This window comes from Cryptomeria japonica, chromosome 8, assembly GCF_030272615.1.
Source record: "Cryptomeria japonica chromosome 8, Sugi_1.0, whole genome shotgun sequence".
NCBI lineage: Eukaryota > Viridiplantae > Streptophyta > Pinopsida > Cupressales > Cupressaceae > Cryptomeria > Cryptomeria japonica.
Window position 1 is genome coordinate 393,222,211 of NC_081412.1, and position 24,085 is coordinate 393,246,295.

The 24,085-nt window shown below is 39.3% G+C and overlaps 1 protein-coding gene across 6 annotated transcripts in view; it reads left to right on the plus strand.

Annotated features, from left to right (window-relative positions):
• The window catches only part of LOC131066840 (protein NPG1), an 80,215-nt gene extending 64,987 nt beyond the window's left edge, over positions 1-15,228 (plus strand). For all 6 annotated transcript variants that reach the window (XM_058001702.2, XM_058001704.2, XM_058001701.2 and 3 more), the window contains one exon: positions 14,345-15,228. In XM_058001702.2, coding sequence (XP_057857685.1) covers positions 14,345-14,664 — 320 coding nt within the window. In that variant the 3' untranslated portion in view covers positions 14,665-15,228. The remainder of the gene's footprint in view (positions 1-14,344) is intronic.
• The last annotated feature ends 8,857 nt before the right edge of the window (positions 15,229-24,085 follow it).

A 24,085-nucleotide genomic window follows, 5' to 3' on the forward strand; every position in this document is an offset into this window, starting at 1 on the left:
TCACATGAGAGTCAATGCACAATTTAACATTAATTATATTGCTTTCATTGCCATTGTTTATAATAACAAGTACACCAAAGGTTCAAAGGCTTAAAGTGTGCTACTAGGAAATGGTAAGAAGCTCAAGATTTAAATCTCCCATGGAAGACTACTCAGGATGACCACAATTTCCACTTACAAATCCCATTGTTTTTTTTTTTAAAGATAATTAATGGGGTTCAAATTCAGGGTTCGCTCCCATAAAACAACTAATCGTTAAACATGCCACTTTAACAAAACAACAATAGCAACCCTTCCATAGAGTTATGGTAAAACACATACATATAGAAAAAGCTACAAATGACCCATATCCTATATCTACTAGTTTCATATACCAACAAACCTAAAATATTTGAATGGAACTAACCAAAGCAATAATAGAATATTAAAATATGTTAATTTTAGTATTAATGCTCATTCAGTGTACATTCTATTTTAGAAAGATCGTCTTCGATCTTCTCAGCAGTTTCTTTTTAGAAACTTGCTATTCTTGTAAATAACTTGTATTATTTATGAGCGTTTTGCTCATTCTGTTAATTCAATCAATTCTTTGAAATCCATTGCGTGTTTTCGCACTGTATTATGGTATCAGAGCCACAGGAATTTTTTCGAAATTTTTTTTTATCCTAGTGGAAATTTTCGAAATTATTTGTTTGAAAAATTTATCATTGTTTTTCTTGGCTGGGGCGGAATCGTCGATTTTTTTTCGTCGATTTGTTTGGCGTTCGCATTGTGATTAGCGGCGGAATCGTCGAATTTTGGTGTTCGCGGCTCTATGCAACACCTGGGCGAGTTTTTGACTTCGGCTCCCGCGACCTCCGCCTGCAACGCCACCTGTTCGCGCGCTCTGTTCGCGTCATGCCTGTTCGGCTCCCGTGACCTCCGCCTGCAACCTCCACTGTTCGTGACCTCCGGCGTCGCGACCTGCGTTGCTTCAGCACCTGCAACTTTTGATCGCGACCTGCACCTCTCTGCACACAGCGTCGCGACTTCAGCTCTGGGCTCGGTTCTGGTGACGCGACGGTGCCTTCTTTCTCCGGGCCAAGGTTTCTTCAGTCACCTGCAACTGCCCACGGATTCTGCATTTTTCGACTGAGGTGTTTACCTCCAATTTTTTATCGAAAATATTTTTTTCTTACAGATTCTTGGTGGGTTCTTCGAAACCTAATCTGGGTTGTTGTCCAATTTTTCTAGGTGCCTCAATTTTCGTGCCTCGATTTTCGAGCCCGCGAATCCAGATTCTGACAGGAGAATCCTTCTGGGTTTTTTGCACACTTTTCTGGGTGGTTGTTTTTTTCTGGGTCAGCTAGGAATTTTTCTTGGGAAACGTGCAAATGGCTTCTCTCACCAATCTGATGTTAGAAGGCAGTCAACGCTTTAATGGTCACAACTACAACATCTGGAAACAGCGTATGTTGACCATTTTTGAATATAGGCGTCTTGACCAGCTTGTTTTGGGCAAAGAACTCAGTCCTGGTACACCTGGTGCAGATCAAGATAAGTTTGATGAACGCAATCGGGAGGCAGTCATGCTTCTCAAACTCTCAGTAACTGATGATCAGTTACCGCAGATTCCTTCCGGCAAGACAGCTTCTGACATCTGGAAGCATCTGAAGGAATTGCATGAGACATCCGACAAGAGCCGAGCATTCTTTCTGAAGAATCAGTTGTTCTCCATTATGATGGACGAACGTATGCCCTTATAGGAGCACCTCACGAGGATTAAGGACATTCGAGATCAACTCGAAGCTATTGGTCGGACTATGGAGGAAGAAGACATGGTTGTAATCACTTTGAAAAGTCTTTCGAAATTGTATGAACACTTCATTGAAACCCTCAATATTACTTCCACTAATGTTGATCTGAAGTTTTCAGAACTGTGCACCAAACTTCTACAGCAGGATCGCTGGAAACAGCAATTTGGTAGTAGTACTACATCAGCCTCCTCGGAAAATGCCTTCACAGCTCAATCCTTTCAGAAGGATAAAGGCAAATTTCAGTCCTCTCAGTCTTCTCAGTAGAAAGGCTCTTCTCAGACACAGGATGGAGCTAAGAAGAAAAATGTGCAGTGCAATTACTGTCACAAGTACGGCCATATGAAGAAAGATTGCCGTCAGAGGCTCGCTTCTGAACAAAAGAAGCAGGGAGGGTCACACCAGAAGGCGCATGTTGCGGAACATTCCGAGCAGAAGGAGTCTGCCTTTTATGCTTTTATGGCTAAGAGGTCTTCAGATCATGCCAGGTCTTCTGCTTGGTACATCGATTCTGGTGCATCACGTCACTTTTCTCATCGGCGTGACTGGTTTACAGACTTCTCACCTTTCAGTGATTCCGTTGTATTTGGCGGAGGTGACGAGTATACAGTTGTTGGCAGAGGCACTGTTCAGATACAGTCTGGTGGCAAGACTCTCCTTTTTCTGAATGTGTATTATGTTCCTGGAATGGAACTTAATCTGCTCTCTGTCAGCCAGATTATGAGGAATTCTCCTCAACTAGATGTGGTGTTCAGTGCTCACAAGTGCTCCATCATTGATCGGGAGACTCGTCTTACTGTTGCTGTTGGTCTAGAGGATCATGGCTTATATAGGCTCCTTGACACTGGTGATTCTCCTGAAGTGGCTCTGGCAGCTCGTGTTTCTCCTCTTAGCACTTTGTGGCATCAGAGATATGGACATCTCAACATTCAGTATCTCTCTCAGCTGTCTCGGGAGGGACTTGTTTCAGGGTTACCTGATATTCAGACTCAGCATCTTGGAGTATGCGGCGCCTGTCAAGCTGGCAAACAGCATCGGACTTCATTCCCACATGGAAAGTCTTGGCGCGCATCTAAGGTACTTCAATTACTTCATGCTGATATTTGTGGTCCTATGAATACATCTTCTGTTACTGGTTGCAAATATTTTTTGCTTATTGTAGATGATTTTAGTAGAAAGATGTGGGTGTACTTTCTTAAACATAAATCAGATGTATTTAGTATCTTTCAGAAGTTTAAGTCCTTTGTTGAAAAAGAGTCTGGACAAAGTATCATTACTCTTAGGACAGATAACGGGGGGGAATTTTGTTCTTCTGCATTCTCCAACTTCTGTGATACCCATGGCATCAAACGCCAGTTGACTACACCCTACACTCCTCAGCAAAACAGTGTTGTCGAGCGTCGCAATCGTACGGTTGTTGAGATGGCCCGTTCTATGTTACAACACAGGAGTGTTCCGAATAAGTATTGGGCTGAAGCAGTATTTACTGCTGTCTACCTTCTTAACCGCTCTCCTACTCAGGTTGTTAAGGGGAAGACTCCAGAAGAGGTTTGGTCTGGTCGGAAGCCTCAGATCAGCCACCTGAAGGTTTTTGGCTCTATTGCCTATGTTTGGATTCCAGATGCTAAGCGCTCCAAGTTGGATTCCAAAAGTCAGAAACTCATGATGACAGGATACAGTGATCGCCATAAGGCCTACAGACTGATAGATATAGACACTGAACGTCTTATCTTCAGTCGTGATGTTGTATTTGATGAAGACAGAGGATTCTTTCAGTCCCCTTCTTCTGAGCAGAATTCTGAGGGTCAGCCTCACAGTGTTCTTATTCCATTAGGTTCGCCTGATGGGAGGGATGATGCAGAATCTATTTTCGATGATGCACTACCTGAGTTCCCTCCGGAGAATAATCCTCCTCTTGCTGCTCCTGTTCCTGATCCTGAGCCTCTTCCAGCTCCTCCAGATGTTAGCACTTCTACTCTCCGGCCTAAATGGTGGGCCAAAACCATTGGTGATCTCAGGGATACTGAGCTCATTGAGGGTAGAACCTCCCGTAATAAGAGCAAACAGCAGCATACAGTCAATTTTGCTCTCATGGCTAACATACACAGTGTTTTTGAACCTCAGACATATTCAGAGGCTAAAGGTATACCTGAGTGGGAACAGGCTATGGAAGCTGAGTTCCAGAGTCTTCAGAAGAATCACACTTGGGCCCTTTCTGATCTTCCTTCAGGGAAGAAGCCCATTAGCTGCAAATGGGTGTACAAAGTAAAATACAAAGCTGATGGAACCCTAGACAAGTATAAGGCTCGTCTTGTTGCTCGTGGGTTTTCACAGAAAGAAGGCATTGACTACGAGGAGACTTTTGCTCCTACAGCCAAAATGAGTACCATACGGCTCGTTCTTGCCTTGGCAGCCCAGTTCAGTTGGAAAGTCCATCAGATGGACGTAAAGAGTGCCTTTTTGAATGGTGACTTACAGGAAGAAGTCTACATGACGCAACCCCCAGGATTCAAGGTTGCTGGTCAAGAACAGAAGGTCTGTAGACTAGTCAAAGCACTCTATGGTCTGAAACAAGCTCCTCGAGCTTGGTACATGAAAATTGATAAGTACCTGACAGATCATGGCTTTCAGCGGAGTCCATCTGATGCAAACCTGTATATCAAGCATACTAGTAATGATATTCTGTTTGTGGTTGTCTATGTGGATGACTTAATCATTACTGGCAGTTCAGCACATTTGATCACTGGGATCAAACAGGATTTGTGCCGCACTTTTGATATGACAGATTTGGGACTTCTACATTACTGCTTAGGAGTTGAAGTTTGGCAGACTGAGACCAGTATCTTTCTCTCTCAGTCCAAGTATGCCAGAAGTCTTGTGGACAGGTTCAGAATGCAGGATTGCAAACCTGCCTCTACTCCTATGGAACCCGGGCTCAAACTCTCAGCTCAGTCATCCTCACCAGTTGTGGATGAATCTCTGTTCAGGCAACTAGTGGGCAGTCTCATCTATCTTACTGCTACTAGACCTGACATCAGTTTTGCAGTGAGCTACATTTCACGCTTCATGACAGCTCCCAAGGCTGATCATTGGTTAGCAACGAAGCGTGTGCTGCGTTATGTGAGTGGCACTTTTGATTATGGACTTCTGTACACTCGGAGTTCTGATCCTATACTCAGTGGTTACACAGATTCTGACTGGGCAGGTTCGGTTGATGACCGTAAGTCTACAGCAGGGTATGTGTTTAGTTTGGGATCTGGTGCTGTCACATGGACTAGTAAGAAGCAGCAGGCAGTGGCTCTCTCCTCGACGGAAGCAGAGTATCGGGGAGCAGTTAAGGCATCTTGTGAGGCGGTTTGGCTTCGGCGAATGCTTGCGGATATGCATGTCTCCCAGGCAGGTCCTACTCCCTTGTTCTGTGATAATCAGGGAGTGCTCAAACTCGCCAAAAATCCAGTCTTCCATGAAAGAACCAAGCATGTGGAAACGCATTGTCACTATATTCGACAGCTGGTTGAAGATGGATCCGTCCAGTTGCTGTATGTTCCTACCTCGGAGCAGCCAGCAGACATATTCACCAAGCCCCTTGGTCCTGATAAATTTGTAAAATTCAGGGGGACTATAGGTGTAGTTAATAGATTGAGCATTAAGGGAGGGTAATAGAATATTAAAATATGTTAATTTTAGTATTAATGCTCATTTAGTGTACATTCTATTTTAGAAAGATCGTCTTCGATCTTCTCAGCAGTTTCTTTTTAGAAACTTGCTATTCTTGTAAATACTTGTATTATTTATGAGCGTTTTGCTCATTCTATTAATTCAATCAATTCTTTGAAATCCATTGCGTGTTTTCGCACTGTATTAAGCAAAACAACACAAGCCCACTAGCATAACATAGGGCAAGTGAGATTCAAACCAACACACCATTCCATTCTTAGGATGAGTCGTAACTAATGGTCATGGACTGTGTGATAAACACCATTGCTGACATAGTAACCAGCTCTATAGACGACACAATAGCATTCATTGTTGCCTCCAAGCCATAGAATTTGAAACCCTAATTCAACTCCACTCGCCTCACATCTTGCATTAAATGACCATAAGAGGGGCATGGTATACCCACTCATTAACTCCATGACACCTTTATGCTATGGAACCATCATGTGTTTTAATACTAGTCGAAGATCTTGACAAAACTTCTCAATGTTTTGCATATCCACCATAAAATCATGCATGGTGGCATCGATGGCTCTAATATCTACCTCATCCGTTTCCATAAGCTCTCCACACAGTTGAATATCTTTTCGAGTGGTGATCCTTCACCTTCCCATTGTGCTATTGATCCTAGCACCACCTTGACCTGCCTTTAGAAGTGTGCCTACATTGAAATCAATTGAACCATTTGAGAATGTTGACAACTCCACCCATGCCCGTAGCAGTATGTAGGTCAATGCTAACTTAAAACCATGGCACCACTTATAGAAATAACACGCTTCAAGCCAAAGGAGAAAGCTTGCTCAAATCGATGTAACTAATTAGTAATTATACAAAACCATGGGACAATCATCATATACTCTGTTGTAAGTATGTCTTAATGCGCTAATGTAGAGATTTTCATAAGCCAAAAGAAAATGCCACCAGCAAAAATCAATTGCTAAAGGGGTTGAACATTGTCTAACAATGTAGTGGTGATGCAGAGTACATAAAAAATTAGCTATAAAAATATGTGCAAGGAATAATTATAAGAACTATAAATGAAACTTTGCCACACTATGTAAAGTAATAAACAATAAAAACATGAAAATGATTGCATTAAAATTTGAACATTAACTATGGTGGGTACAAGAATTGCAAATGAAACTTTGGCATACTAAGTGAAGTTTAAAGTAATAAACATAAAAAACATGGCAGTGATTGCATTAACAATTAGAATGGTGGGTGGAGGTTTGGGGTCAAGGGACAGTGCCCCTTGTGGGGCTTTGGGGCAGAGCCCCCAATGGGGTCAAGGGGCGGGTCAATGGGCAGCGCCCCTTGCAAGGGTCTAGGGGCAAAGCCCCCAGCGGAGTCGAGGGGCAGCAAGCACAAATAAGGCTTCCAAGACCTCACAAACCTTCATTATGAATGTCATTTTTACAAAACTTTTGTCATTTTTTCTTTAGGGTTGGAGTTTCTAACTAGGGGTGATGGGAGACTCTTGGGAGACCCTGAGTTGGTCAGGGGAGAGACATCCTGCTGTCCTCGACGTCTCGGTGGGGGGACGCTTCCCCCATGTAATGTCTCCTTTTCTCCAAGTTGGATTTATTTAAGGGAATAAATTAATTAATTAAATGTTAAATAGTCTTGAGTCCAATGGGATTATTTAAATTTAATTAATTAGCAGTTGGACGTACTTTATTTTATAAAGTGATTTTATAATAATGTCAATGACAAATTATAAAGTGAAGTCACTTTTGAGGGGAAAAGTAATTTAAAAGAGATATAAAATAAAGTATTACTTTTGAAAAGGAAAAGTATTATAAAAGGAGGAAAAAGTGCAATGAGGATTCATTCTTGAGTTGTTATTTTCAAAAAAAACTTTTCCTTGAGAGCTTGAGAGTGTTAGCTTGCAGGTTCAGTAAACCTTAGGACGGAAACCCTAGAGGATTGGCTATTTGGACGGAAACCCTAGAGGATTGGCTATTTGGACGGAAACCCAGATCAGCCCACTTGGTGAATTCATCTCAGGATTCACAGTTGCACATCATTGATCAGATTTCATGGAGTTTTGATGATCTATCTAGCAGATTTTCAAGGGGTTTGTTAATTAATGCATGAAGGCATTCCAGAGTATGTCTTACCTACATTTTCTGATTTGTAACAGCAGCATGTGTTTGTAAACAGCCATACATTTCTATATCAAAAGAATTTCATTGGCTTATTTAGATTCTCTGTATTTCACTGATTGATTTCCTTGAAAATCTATATTGTTCAATCTGCATGTTTGCATGCCGCGATATTACATTATGATGAAACAAAACATGAGTAAAAAATGAAAACCCAAATCAGAGCATTGTCCGAGACTGGGATATTACAGTTGTATTAGAGCTGGTGATCTTGCCAGCCTGTTGGTGTTTTAGTATTGCATGTCAGTTTTGCCGACTACCCAGATCCTGCATGTCAGTTTGGCTACCACCCAGATAGTTGCATGTTGGTTCTGAGTGTTGCATGTTGCTTCTAATCAGTTGCATGTCAAAATTGATGGCTGCATGTTGCTTCTAATCAGCTACATGTCAGAATCTATGGTTGCATGTTACCAATAATCTGTTGTGTTAGTTTGATTTGGTTCTATGCACTCTAGGGAGTCAAGATCACATAGATATAACACAAGGAGTAGGTCAGGGCAACAACAAAAAGCTGAAATTAACCCAGTTGAAGCAGAGATGGGTGAAAGAAGAAATGAAAGCCCACCAAGGGACTTGAATAATCAATTGAATAACTTTCTGACAGTTCTTGCACAACATCAACAGCAAATGATGCAACAGTTTGAGGATCGTATGATCACAGTTATGGGATAGATGAGAATGGATCGTTCCTGATCAAGAAGATCTACTAGTGTACATAGTAGAGTCAATGCTGGACATGAAAATCAAGACAGGACAACTTCTAATGCTGTCAGGATAGCAGTCACACAGTCTGTCAGACCTCTTCACCCTACTTTTCTACCTAGACGAACTGAAGAAGATGCACATAAGACTTGTGGCAGCTATGGTAATGATGCTGAAAGGGAGGAAGTTAATTCTGATTTGGCTATGCATAATAACAGCGGTGCATTAATTTTGCATAAATCGTTACTTGAGCATGCATCTACATATGTTGAGGATATTAACATGGAGGTGGAAACAATGGATCCCATTGGAGAATGTGTGGTGAAAAACATAACTGATTCAGATTCAAGGAAGCATTTTATCAATCAAGGAGAATTGAAAGAGTCTACTTATGTTTTGACATCAAACCATCATGATTCTTTGACTAGGCATAAAGTTGTCCAAGAGATTAAAGAAGCCACAGGTTCACTTCAGCCATATGAGGTTTTAGGCAAAGAGGAATTACATATTGTTCACAGGGCTGTCTCGGGGTTTGCCAACCAGCAATAACTGATCAGCTATGTGGAGGCAATTCAGAATTTTCAGTATGTAGTGAACCAGCATTTGTTGATGACCATCAACTCATGAAAGGAGAGGTGATTAAGATATATGTAGACATCACACAAATGCATGAAGAAAGGACAGATTCCCCGATTCAGAAGAGTCCCTTACCTATGCAGAATCATGAGTTGGCAGCACTTACACATGAAGATGACGGTATTGTTGAGTCTTCCAGTGTTGGCACTCATGTTGAAGGTGTCAAATGAAGTATATATTGTGGATTCAAGCCACAAAGGCTCTAATTTTGTACATCATACCATGGAAGATGTTAAAAGGACACAAGATATGTGTGATGGGTGGTTACAAAGAGCTGAGAAGGCAAAGGAAGCTAATTTGATAGCCCAACAAGGCAAATTTCTCCTGCAACAGATTCGAGATACACACCACTCCATAGTTGATGATGAGCGAGAGCCTTCTAATACTAAATTTTTTGTTGATGTTGACAATATTATTGGTGGACATAATGATTCTATGGATGTTACTGTTAATGGACCAGCCACTCATGAGTTGACTTTGGGTGTTGGTGATGGCATCTACATTGCAAATTTGATGTTGGCACCTAATTCTTGTGACGGTACAGCTGCTTATTGGTTGGCATTTGAGCCAAATGACATGGGTTGTTTAGTGACAAATGACTGTCCTACATGGCTGCTCACTACATTTTCAGAATTGTTTGGGTCTACATCAGCTATGGGTATGCATTGGAGTGTGTGGGAACAAGATTACTTGATGGGAAGTCCTCATGAGCTGAGTCTTCCGCTTTTGCCTTGGTATGATGACACCATTGCCATCCTATTTGTTGCTGGTTTGAGATATAACAATGGTATTGATCGGTTGGATGTATTGTTTCACATGGATTCCATTGCGTTGCTTCACGGTTTGTGGTGTATTGGCATTGATATCAGAGTAGCACAGCGTTTTGGTGGAGCAGTGTTCCTGAGATTGATATGGGATCCAGGCATTTGGTTTCAGCATGCAGGTGTAGATTGCTTGAGGGCAAGCAATCTCCGGGAAGGGAGGACTGTAATGTTCCCTTTTCTCCAAGTTGGATTTATTTAAGGGAATAAATTAATTAATTAAATGTTAAATAGTCTTGAGTCCTATGGGATTATTTAAATTTACTTAATTAGCAGTTGGACGTACTTTATTTTATAAAGTGACTTTATAATAATGTCAATGACAAATTATAAAGTAAAGTCACTTTTGAGGGGAAAAGTAATTTAAAAGAGAAATAAGATAAGTATTACTTTTGAAAAAGAAAAGTATTATAAAAGGAGGAGAAAGTGCAATGAGGATTCATTCTTGAGTTGTTATTTTCAAAAAAAACTTTTCCTTGAGAGCTTGAGAGCTTTAGCTTGCAGGTTCAATAAACCCTAGTCAGCCCACTTGGTGAATTCATCTCAGTATTCACAGTTGCACATCATTTGATCAGATTTCGTGGAATTTTGATGATCGATCTAGCAGATTTTCAAGAGGTTTGTCAATTTATGCATGGAGGCATTCCAGAGTATGTCTTACCTACATTTTCTGATTTGTAACAGCTGCATGTGTTTGTAAACAGCCATACATTTCTATATCAAAATAATTTCATTGGCTTATTTAGATTCTCTGTATTTCACTGATTGATTTCCTTGAAAATCTATATTGTTCATCTTGCATGTTTTCATGTCGCAATATTACATTATGATGAAACAAAACATGAGTAAAAATGAAAACCCAAATCAGATTTGAAGCATTGTCCGAGACTGGGATATTACACCCTAAGTCCCTGTGTTCTGGAAACGTTCCCATCCAGGAAACATGGGGATTTTGGGTGGATGGACACATCCCTGTGGTTCAATGTTGTTTATGTATTGTTGATCTTTATCAAAATAGGAAGGAATAAGACTTGTTATAAACAAAATTTTATAGTTTTTATGCAGTTGGAAAAGATTTCCAGGAGTTGAAACCAATCTGTCAGTTGATGATTGGAGGGTTTTGTCTTTTGTCTATGATTCTTTATGTTTGCAACTTATTGTTGCTTGAGTCTGAACCACTTGTTTTGAGGGAATTCCTGTCACACATGATGGATATTTTAAGAGCCAGTTATAACCAAAAAATGCTTTGAAAAGGATATAAGGTTATTAACATTTTCATTAATTTCTCTTCTTTTTGTCAGCTATTGTTCCAACGCTTGCTTGGTATATTTACTGGTAAATTCAAGTTTCTCTGTGATTGGTTAGATTCACGAAAAGAAGATTACAGAGATTTACGATACTTGGAACATTAGATTTTATTGAAGATAGTGAATGTTTTTTAGTGGGGAAAGGGGCTATTAAAGGTTCTTCTATATGGTTGAATCAAAATGAGGTTAGACAGATTTATGTTTTTGGAGTAACGTGAAATATTATTTTGGCTTAACAGGTCAATTGTGCATTAAACCCAATTGTTTTTGAGATAAGTGATAAGTTGGACAAGTACTTATTTGTTTCAACTTTTTAATTTTGTTTAAGTGATGAAAACCTTTTTTATTTTGCTTACTATTGTCATGCATTGTAGTGTCAGTGTTCTAAAAGAGCCATAATAATGACAAATATTACACCTTTGAGGTTTGCTTTTTGTATTTAACTAGCATTTTTTTTCAATGAACAACTAGACCTAAGATTGAAGCATTTATACCTGCCTTTATTTTTGTTGTAAATTTTAACTATTAAAGATTTAAGATAAGTTATTGGATGCTCCAGGTCTCCAGGATATCCCTAACATATCTGTATACAGTGTATTGATTCATGTCTGGATGTGGATAAGGTACTTGGATTCATATCAGATGCTCCAAATATCATTTCACATTTGGATTCAATGGATAGAGGTACCCAGTTCCTATCTGGGTAGGGGTAACCATATCCTGGTCATATCTGGTTTATATCCATGATCCCCATAAATTTTATGATTTTAATTTCCCCTCACTTCCTGAACGCACTAGCTTTGTTCAGCCTGCAACCGAATCAGTATCATTCTAAGCATTTACTACAAATTAATATTCTCAATCTACTTGGATACACGGTCTTGTTGGGAAGAAGAATCAATGCAAGATGCAATCACCATGGTGGACATGTTAGTCACTGTGTTTGCCGAATTTTCAGCTTCAGGTTCGAAATTCGGCAAACCTATGAAAAATTAATAAAATTTGCCTAAAATTCGTATGGCTGAAGGTTAGCAAATTTTTAGGGTATATTCGCTGAGGTTTTGATGCATTTTGCAGAGGTTTGAAGGTCGCCATCTCTGCTCATTGCCAACTACTTCCTGCACGGCCACGTCTGTCCATTTTGAATATTTTCTGCTCTTTTCGTCTGTTTGTGCCACTGCCCACCATTGTTCATGCCACTGCCCACCATTGAAGCTCTTTGTTCGTGCTTCGTGGGTGTGAGCCCTAACCCACTGCCGTTGTTTCCCCTGGAGTGCCGCCATCGAAACTCTCTATCTGTCGCAACATATTAAATTAGTTTTGTTTTTAAGGTTTTTCGTTTTGTCCTTAAAGTTAAGATTTCATATTAAATGTATGTTATTTTACTTATTAATATTAAATAGATTAAAGATTTCATATTAAATTTATGTTATTTTAAATTTACTTATTAATATTAAATAGACTTAGATTTATTTATTAATATTAAATAAAAATATTATATACATTTAAAAATAATAATAATTTATTTTTTATTTATATTAAATAAAAAATTTACGCATATTTAAAAATAATAATAATTTATATAAGGCGGATTAATGTTGAATTTTTTTTGCGAATTTTTTGCTCTTGCCACATTTTATCTGAATTATATAGTTGTCAAACTCAAACTCGATTTTGAATGGGGTAACATAGGTGGACATTAGTGAAGACACCATCCATAGTGATATTATGACTAGAATGGAGTTTTACGTATATTTTTTATTATTTTAATAGCTCTAGCTACCAGTTGCATTTGGCCAAATAAATGTTTCTGGCACATGAGCGATTGCAATATCCAACTGCTTAATATTCTTTGCACAAGATGACTGTTAACAAGGTGGTTACTGGTAACTTAAGATGTAAGGATATTTTTGACCTATATCATTTTGGAGATTGGATGATTATGTAATTGGAAATTTATTATTACACTTAAATGCCATATAAATTTCTAATTGGAAGGTATATTGATTACTAGTTATATTATAAGGCCCTTCATCTCAACCTCATTTGGAAGCAGGAATAAATATGAGAAATAGACTCCACAGAAATAGGGGTGAAATGACATAGGCTTCAACATGATAGCCATTTTGGGGCCTAATTAATTTACAAAGAAAGCTAATTAATTGCTATATGCTTGATGATTACGTGTATGCCTGTGGTTTTGCAGGATAGGATAAGCTAGATGCATGATAAAATTACTAAGTTGTTCGCCTTTGCTGTGCTCAAGACATTTTTTTTATAGCAAAAGAGTGATTTTAAGGGAAAAGGATGTCTTGTTAGGAAAATCAGTGACATAAATGAGATGATTGCAACAACTTGGGACTTCTTGGGAGGTTATCAATCCTAGCATTATTCCAGTTTAAGCAGGCGTACACATGGAGTTTCCCCTACAATTAGATTCGCTTGTCTTGCAAAACTTTCTCAAGTATTGTCTATTGTCCATCCATTATGGAGCTCCCTAGCTCCATTTTTCTACAAGTGGTGTTTCTGCTTTGCATCAAATTATGTGAGATGGTTTTTTTATGATTCAGCTTTTAGTTTCAAGTTGATTGATATTGACCCAGGTTTCATGAGTAATTGTTCACAAGATCCCACCTCTCATGAGCATGAATACTCACTCATTTCATGTAAGTGATGCTTCTAGGGGTGAAACACCTAGACTTCCTTGGAGGCCACCCCACATTATTAATCTAGCACAAGGCACATAATTGGGTATTACCTGCAAGATATAATTCCACTCCGTGAGCTTAGAAGACAAACTCAAACTGAACATGATTTTATTGTTCTTTTGTACAAGCGTAGTTATCAAATCCAGCCAGATCCAATTTCTTTGGACCAGCTGGATTTGTCCAATTTAGTGTACTTTTCAATCCCTATAGAAATTTTACTGATATAAGAAAGAAAAATTTTAGGTTTCCAAAATTTTTTAACCTCTGAATGAATCAAAATTTTTGAACGTAGTAACTATGTTATTAAGTGATTATTGCTTTTGTTTTTGGACTATCACATAAATAATGCTGAGAATGGATTTTTACTGTCAAATGGCTGATGTACCTGTCAGCTGAAAATCTAGTTCTCCATTAGTTCAAAGAGTATGGTTTTGGTTACCTAGCATCCTGCAATGCTTATTTTGATCAAGCTGATCTTTGTGTTGTGATTGTCAGGAGTTCATTTTGAAGCTCGTAGCCAAATGCAGGAAGCGTTGTCTGCTTACAGCAATGCACTTTCTGTGGATCCAGATCACGTGCCTTCAAAGGTGTCCATTGGAGCATTAATGGTGCGAACTGGTGGCAAGTCCTTGCCTGTTGCTCGAAGCTTTTTATCTGATGCTTTACGTCTGGAGCCAACAAACCATACTGCCTGGTATTATTTAGGGATGGTTCACAAGGCTGATGGAAGGGCTGCAGATGCTGCCGATTGTTTTAAAGCAGCAAGCATGCTTGAAGAGTCTGCTCCGATCGAACACTTTTCGTCCGCTTGGTAAGCTCTGTATTGAGAAAAGAAACTACAGGATCAAAATTTGTAAAATGTAATTCATTCAGAATATTTCTATTTGGAGCCATGCTTTGCTGCCCGAAATCTCGGGGTTACCAGTCTCAGATTGATGTGATGTTGGAGCTCTATTGGTTGTAAAAGTCTGCACTAGTCGACTGATGTAAGATTATGTAGAGTAATTATTTCTGATTTGAGTTCTAGCCACGTATCCCCCAACGATTATGTATCCCCCAACGATGTGATTGGGTTGGTTGTGTAATAGATTCATGAAACTTCCTATGACAAGTTTTAATGTATACCATTATCAAGAGTCCTTCGGATACATACATTTACTGCAAGCTTCTACATTGAAGTACTGCATATAGTTTGGCTATTCAAAGCTCAGAATTCCATTATGGGGAGTACATTTTCCATTGCAACGCTCACAAAGTTTAATGTGTAGGTTTTTGTTCTTTGTTGGAGCTAACGTTGGTTCCTGCTTAATACATGCCTATACTTTTGGTGTTTAATGTTCACGAGGTAAAACATAAAGTTCACGATTTTTTTGTTTGTATTCCTTCCTAATTAGCGCGCGCCTTGAGAAATCCCCTTGAAGGAATTTTTTCAGACTATTCATAAATTTGATGTTTATTCAATCATTTTGGTGAAATATTAATTTGGTTACTCGTGTTTAGCACATTAAATATACCTATATATTCTTGTGCTGTTTAGTTAAATAATTCTGTTGGATACAGTAAAAATATAAGTATATTACCATTAAACTATTTACTACCTGACTTATTCTTTCTTGCAAGAAAGATAATTACCGATTCTGTATTATTTTGCACTTTTAACTATTTACTTCCTGGCTTAATCATCTTGCAGCGGATAAATTATTGATTCTGTATTATTTTGCTACCCACACATCGAGTAAATAACCAAAGAGAGTTTTAAGAGCTAGACGTTACAATGAGATATCTTGAGTGATTTTTTTTGGTTTGGTTGCATATACGAAATGTACATTATTAGAAGTTCGTAGATTATAAAATAGAAAGAGAGAATAGTATTGAGGAAGCAAGATGAAAGAAGTTCACACGTGAAGTTAATTCTCATCATTGATCTCTTAGAACAAATCTTAACCTTCCATCGTCATGGTTGGAGATTTATTTAAGAAGCTCCATAAAAAACCAAATATATGGCATTATCATGCAAATTAATGTTGCCCAAATTTGGTAATCTCAAAAAATAGCAACATACATCACTAAATATCATGGGGCAAAATTAAAGAATCATGAAGGTTTAGCTTGTGTTTTGTCTTTTATATGTTGTTTTAATATTGTCATTTGCTCCAAATTAAGGTGTGTGTTGATTAGGATAGAGCTTATTATGTTTAGTGTATTAATCCATGCTTTTTATTATATCTTAGCATCCACATTTTTGGTATGAACAATGGGATCCTTGTCCCAATACTAATTTTCACCTTAGATTGTTTTTAATTATATGTTTTGTAGGTTTTTTGCATTTTTTAAGATTGTTCATGATTGTGGTGCTTGCACTTTGTCTTGGTATCTTCACTTCAACTTTAGTGTGTCTGTGTCACCTTTTAGCAACTACAACCCTTGTAGGTTTGATGTCTATCCTTTGGTTTGTGGCATTAAGTTTTGACGTCTTCGCCTCCTATTTCTATGTGTGTGTTTTTCGTTTGTTATGTCACTTGGTTTCTATGCAGGGCTTTAGAGTTTTGGGAGTGCTTTCATAGCTCTCTTTTTTAATTGGTTCTTTTACAAGGGTTCACTAGTCATTTACTGCATATTTATTTCCCTTATTAACTAGGGTTTCCAAGTTTACTTTCTAACCTTAGTTTTAACTCAACCTATGTATTAATACAGATTTGGAGGATATATTATCTTCATTTATGTAGCAAGACCATAACTTAAATAAAAACTTTCTTTTGTAGCTTTTGACATCTATGCAAAGGCATGTATGTACTTTCACTTTGATGTCTGCACACAATTCACTGTTTATACTTTTTTGCAAGCTTCAGGCCTTCTAAACTCATTCCTTGCGAGCCCCATCTCTTGCAAGCATCATTGGTAACATAAATCAACCCCAACTCTTTGTTTTGTAAGGTTTAGTGTGTTTTGCTTTCATTTAATCACATTTTAGGTGAATCATTATCCTTAATACTTAAATCCTTTAGCACAATTCAAATTCAAAATCCTTAAACATATCAACATCAATGAAAGATAAATCAATGAATGCCAATGCACAAGAGAACACCAAATTTATGTGGAAAACCCAATAAGGAAAAAACCATAGCGAGAGTTATCTCACAATATATGTACAAGATTTAAATTTTGTTTTAAGGTTCACTACCTAAGTACACTACTTGAAAGACTTGCTGAGCAAGATACAAGGCCCCGTTGAAGAGGGTTTTTGTCTCAAAGTAGGATACAACAAAATTCAAATTACCATGAACAAGCCTTAAGCTCACAACCTCCAACAATGTCCTTAGAATGTAGCTACTCGACTCATTGCTTCAAGCAACTGTTATGTGATTTAGCTCTAAAACTTCCACCACACACCTTTATTGCCTAATGCTTCACATCTCACACAATCCACACACTTCACACACTTGCAATTGATTTGATCTTCTATATATATATCCTTCACAAGCAAATGAAACATCAAATTAGGCTGGCTAGAACATGAGACAAGCAATGACCCAACAAGTTGACCTTAAAAAATATATTGCGGTGAAAGCGACCCAACTTGAGATAGAGTGGACCTAAAATGACTTATTATATCTTTCTATGTAGCCCCAAACATGTGCACATCTTGCCAAGTCAGAAATAGGGTAATGTGTAGTCTTCTACCAGTCGACCCAAAAGCACACTATACAAATGAATTAACATAATGCGGTTCATGTTGAGACATGGTAGGCCCCAAAAACATCTCAACACAACTTTCAATACTGGTGCATACACCTAAATGCATGACATAAGAAAAAGAATAAGATCTGTCTATCAGACAACCACAATCACACCCTAAAAAACCTATACTAGACAAACTGCCACACAAAAAAGATCAATCATTGTCATGTAGACCACATAGAGACATTCCATGATCATTCACCAACATTCCCATACACTTCTTTGATACTATCATGCCAAAACAAGCTAAAGCAATCAAATAGATTCAAAATTCTTTATACTTAGAAAGCCAGAAAACACATTCATGAGATGACACATTGTCAAACATACTTGCAGTTTACTTCATCACATGAAATCTAAAGTGAGACATTGCACAAACAATGTAAGGACATTCACTGGGCCATATGAACTAAAACATCAATGCAAAGCATTTTCTTGACTAGTCTTGACAAGCAACCAAACTGTAAACATACTGCATTTACTAGAAACCATATGTGGGAACGCTAGGAACCTGAAAAAGATAGGAGTGCAATGTTCACAACACATATAGGCTAAATCCCAAACTACAAGAGCATATCTTCAACTGTGGAGTAATGCTGAGCATTCTTTGAAACAGTCTTCTAAGCACCTTCCTGAATTTTCACACTTCATTATGTTGGATATTGTTGAGAAGTTTGCTGGAACAATGTTTTGTCATTGATGTTAACATATTCCTCTGTGTGTTCCAATGTTGCAGTCAGATTAAATGAGTTGGTTTGGTCAGTGTGTTGCAGATGAGCTGTTGCGATCTACTGGGTTTTGAGATAAGTATCTCTAGTTGATTCAACAAAAGTTTCAGTGGCCTGCATGATGATTTGATCGAGTTATGAGGTCCGATATTGTGGTTGGTTGTTCAACTGTTTGTGGTGCTTAGTGTTCTGGATTTCGCTCCGCATTGCTCTGGAATTGCAATATCTTGGTTTGTGGTTTTGGCAGAGTGTTTGGGACGTTCTGGTGTGTCCTCAATTTAGATGGTTTGTGATTTGGAGATCCGCAAGTGAATCTTTCAGTTTAACAGTCAGTTCAACGTATGTTCTTGAGGTTTGGTATAATGATGATGAATATTCTAGTAGTGGTGATGCTGTAGTTGTTGTTGTGGTAATTCACATTTCTTGTCGATGTTTCTAGATCGTGTTCTATCCGTGTTGATGGTCCACATTGATCGTTGTGCATGTTATTGATCATTTTCTTGATCTAGTGGTGTTCTTCGTGTTATGCGACATTCATGTTGATTGTAGCGTGTTGCGGATGTTCGAGGCATAATTCTTGGAGGTATTTCGTGTTCGAGGAGTTGATTTGGGTCTAGACTATGTCTTAGCCGACATTGTTTTGGTTTGCATATATTGATGTAGCGTGTGAGGTTATATTCTTGTAATTTGTGTTGAGGGTTGAGCCGACCTTGAAATGTAGGTTGAGGATTTGTATAAATATATGTATTATACATTTGTGAGATGTATCTGCGTGGTATCTGCGAGTGTGTGATTGAATACGTGTGCGAGCAAGTGTTTTGATCTTTCGGAAGTGTGAAGAGAGTGTGGCAGAGCATATCAGACTATGCCTAACCGGAATTGTAACGAGGCATGAGTAGATGCTAATTCATTAGTTCAGAATTCTCAAGATGTAATCCGAATCCTTTTTGTAAGTGTTAATATTATTTTGGGATTGCTCGTAGGTGACATTTTGATCAAGTGGCAACGATTTCTTTTGATTTTTGACCATTTTCCTGTTCGTTAGCGTGCATGCCAAGTGGCGTCTCGACGTTGCCTCGAGTCGCTCGCTTTTCTCGATCAAAGTTGAGAGAACACAGAGCTACCATGTGGCTCAGGTTTTTATATCGGTGTATGCTTCTCGGTCCCACCATCCATCGTGTAAAGATGAAGACACTTGGTGTCCCCGCGTTGCACGATCTTGTTCTCTTTCTGCACTCGACTTTGGGTATCCCTTGAGTCGATGCATGTCTTCCATGGTAGTTTGTGACCCAGGATGCGGTTTGCATCACAATTTTATTGTTGGGCAGATGCAGGGATTTCCATGACGTGGTTGAGATAACAACTTCGAAGGTTGTTTTGCTGGGTAGAATCTCGCGGTGTGCCACGCCAGGTTTTCCTATCATAAGCAGTTGCTAGGATTTTGCTGATGCTGCGAGTTGTTAGTTAGTAGCCGAGGGCTCTATTTATGCTTTCTTTTCCTTGCTTTGAAGGGTTTAGACTTTTAGAAAGATTTTTAGACTTTGGCTCATTAAAGAGGCCTTTATGTTGATTAAATTTGGTGAATGATAGACATGTCAGATTGTGCCTATGGCCTTTGTGATTGTTTTATTTGAAGCTTAATATACTGACTTTTGTGTTGTTTTCGAATTCAATAACTTCTATGGTATTTGTGGTGAGACTCAGTGGATTAAACTATGTTCTGAGACTTGTTATCTATTGGATGAATGGTTAATGCTATTTTATGTTAAAAGAGTTTTGTTGAGTTACTCTCTTGAATTGTTTTGAGCATGTAGATTGTTGAATGAGCTTTAAAGCCGCATGTCTCTGGGTTTTATATGCTATTAATGCTTTTCCAAAATATTTTGGCCTATTGCCTAAGTAGTGTAGATCATTTGTTTTAAGCTTTTTCCTTCCCCTTTTCTCCCCCAATTGTATGAAGAGCCGACTTCTCAAACCCGAAGGTCATTTAGTGAGTTTCGCGCAAAAGGTCCCCCATCACTAAATTTCCCATAAGGCTATTAGTGTTTAAGGTAAAATTAAGAGTCAACAGTTCTTTTTCTAGCACGCCCGGTGGGACCGTAATTTTGAACAAACCTAAGATAGTTTCTGAGCCACAGACTCGTTACCAGGAGCCAGACAACTTTAAATCCTAGTTTTCTCCTTCCACCCTTCGTAAGCGTCCATTCGCTCGTAGCCACTTCTTCCCGGAGCCCACACATCTTCCCTGCGGTTGTTCCCATAATAATGGCTCAGATTCCCCCTAGAAACTTCGTGACTTGGAACAACGGAAGCCCTCTCATTCCTCCCGTTCCACCTGCAGTATGGGGGCCGATTCCCTCTTCTGTGCTAAAAGCTGTCCCTAAATTCATCGGAGAATGTCCCAAGACCCTTGGGGAGCACCTACAAGATGTGGCCGATGTCTGCACTGTCCATAATATCACAAAGCAAAATATAGCTTTGAGATTGCTCGTGGCTTCATTCAAAGGGAAAGCTCTGTTGGTACAAATCCCTTGGTTCAAATTCTATAGCCAATTGGGATCAGTTGGGTGACCGCTTCTTTCAGATATTCTCCGATAAGGCTGATAGGTCATCCTTGATGCATCAATTGATTACCATAAAGAGAGTCCCTCAAGAAGCAGTGACAAAATTCAATTTGAGGTTTCAGAGGACCTAGCAAAGAATACCATTGTCCTCCCGTCCACCTGCGGATATGGCATTCATTTTTTATATGAAAGCCTTCAACTCCGATATATCTGTGATGATTCAATCTCTCAGAGGCAATACCCTCCCGGATGCGTTTGATTTGGCAGTCCAAGCAGAAAATAATCTAATCGATGTTGGGAAGCTTGCACCACAACTGCTCATGCCGGTCTTTCCTGAGCTATCAAATCAGGTCCTTGAACTAGCCGTGCCAAGCATATCTGCTCCCCAATCTATGTATGTGTACCCTAGACCGCAACAAGCAAATCTACCTTCTCCCTCATCTCTGGCTGTGGAGGTCAGTGATATGAAAAATTTGTTGAGATCTTTCTCGAATGAAATCGTTAATCTGAAAAGGTCCCAAATCCCACTTGCTAGATCCCCTTTCCAACAAAATTTTCAAGGGAATAGACCTGCATATCAACAAAACCAATATGCAAATAACCAAACTCCCCCAAGTCAGCCGAATGACTAGATAGTTCCGGTACCCAATCCTTTGCTGATTATCTATCCTGACACGGGTAAAGAGTTGACTGTGGGACATAATAATCTAGCGGATGATACCAATTCTTGGTGTTTTCCATGTAACAACGCCCACACCCCAAGAAAATTGCCCAAGAGGCAATTTACAACAAAAAATTGCAGATCAACAGAACCTAGGCGTGGCTTGAGATGATTCAGTTTACGCATCCCCTGGCATGGACAATGCATCTCTCATTGCACAGATGCAAGGTATGTCAATAGAGCAGGAAATAGAGATAGCTCGAGACCATGGACTATTCTCTTGGATGGAGGACGAAGATGTCATGCTCACAAATGGCACAACCACATCAAGATCGGGGGCTCCTCAAGTGCAACCAGATTACAACCTTCGGTCAAAAGGCGCTTCACACGAGAGAATGTAGCCACGTAGGGGAGATTCACCACAGATAAAGCTCCTGAACAACCCGTAGTCGCTACCACATACCTGAGAAAGGAATTTATCCCCTATAGGCTGAGAGAAGAAAATACGTCGGTGCCGTCGGTGTTGGACATGGTGGAGCAGCTAAAGAAAGCCCCGACCAACATCTCCTTATGGGATCTCCTTAGTATCCCAAAGCAGAAGAATCAGTTGAAAGAAGCTCTGTTGGAGGTGGGGAAACCTGCAAGCGGAAATGCTGCTAATTCTCCGCGGGTCAGCAAAGAAAGATTTTAGCCCCCCACAGAAAGATCGCACTCACCGACAGTGTTGACAAATGAGGCCATACCTCCTAAATCCCAAGTAGAAGGTAAGCATAACCAAATCCTTTCTATTTGATCCTCATAGTAGGAGATAAGCTTTTACACAATTCTATGATAGATTCCGGTGCCAACACTACCGTCATGCCTAAGCAAATTGCTGAGGTTTTGAATATCAAATATGAGCCTTTAAATTGGGGTGTTATGCAGCTAGACGGAAATAAGGTCCAGACCTTGGGTCTTATCAAAAGCCTTTCGCTGACGTTGTTCGCGTGTCGTAGTGTCACTGTGCTTCAAGAAGTAGTAGTTATCGACATTCCGCCTATTTTTGGCCTCTGCCTTTCTCGAGACTTCACCGCCAAAATAGGAGGTATCTTTAGACTGGTCTCACCTTATCCTTCGAACCCAACGTGGTGCTAAACTCAAAATTCTTTTAGAACCCCTTCACACCGAGCATGTTGCGGATCAAGCTATGCTCAACTTTGAGCCAACTCATACCTCCATCTCTAATAAAGAGAGAAAAACGGTAGAGCTTCTTGAAGATGAAGAGGTGATTGGGGATATCCCACTAGAGCAGGAGGTTTTTCTCAATGAATTCATAAATTCCGATCCATACTCCAACTATCATGCCACAGGTCTTGATACTTACAACATTTTTGATGAAGATCAAGTCATCCCAAAATGAACTAAAGATCCGTTGACCTTACACTTTGATGGCGCAAGATGCAAAGTAGGTTCAGGGGTTGGGATTTGCCTTACTTCACCTTCAGGTGAATAGATTCTGAAGTCTTTTCACCTCTAGTTTGCTTGCTCCAACAATGAAGAAGAATATGAAGGGTTGATCCAAGGCTTAAGCTTGGCAGAAAGGATGGGTATAAGGCAGTTGAAAGTTTTGGGCGACTCTGAGCTGATTGTACACCAGGTCTGAGGAATCTCTAGTGCCAAACACGTCCGTATGAGATCCTACCACCATATGACATGGGATTTGATGAAAAGCTTTGATGCTTTCAACATCCAGAGGATTCCTCAAAAGACAAATGCATATGCTGATCGGATGGCTACTATTGGATCGTAATTCGACCCTGCTATGGACCCGCTCGCCAATCCCCAAATGGTCTATGTTATCGTTCGACTAGATATTCCTGACAATGACACCCACTGGAAAGTTTTGAGAGCGACGAGAAAATCGCTTTGTTCATTCAAAACTCAAGAGAGTTTGTTGACCAATTGTAGCCTAATGTAAAGGAAGCTTATGGGGATCAGACCATTCAACTGAAATCCAACAAACTCCCAAATTGATTGATCACCCTAGAAAATTTGTTTGACCATGATGATACCAAAAATGACAAACGAAAACTTATGGCTGATAAGGGTGACTATGCCAAAATGTCAGTAGGGAACAAGAGAATACTCAAGGTCAGAAAGGAAGTTCCCTCAAAAGATCGAGAGAGACTGGCTCGATATTGTGATGTATATGTGGGCGTGCTAGCATGGTCATATGAAGATTTGAAAGGATACAATTCTAGCATCATTTAGCACACCATTGAGATCACTGATGGGGCCAAGCCATTTTGACAGAAGAAGAGACCTGTCAATTCAAAGATTGAGTTCCTTATGGCTCAGGAATTGAAGAAGCTAATAGAATCAAAGATCGTCTATCCCATCAAGCATAGTACATGAATATCCAATTTGGTGCCAGTCAGGAAGAAGAATGGAGATATCCAACTTTGTGTAGATTTCCGGGACCTAAACCAAGCATCTCTAAAAGACCATTATCCTTTGCCACTAATGGAACAATTGTTAAGCACGATAGCGGGGTCAGAGATGTTCT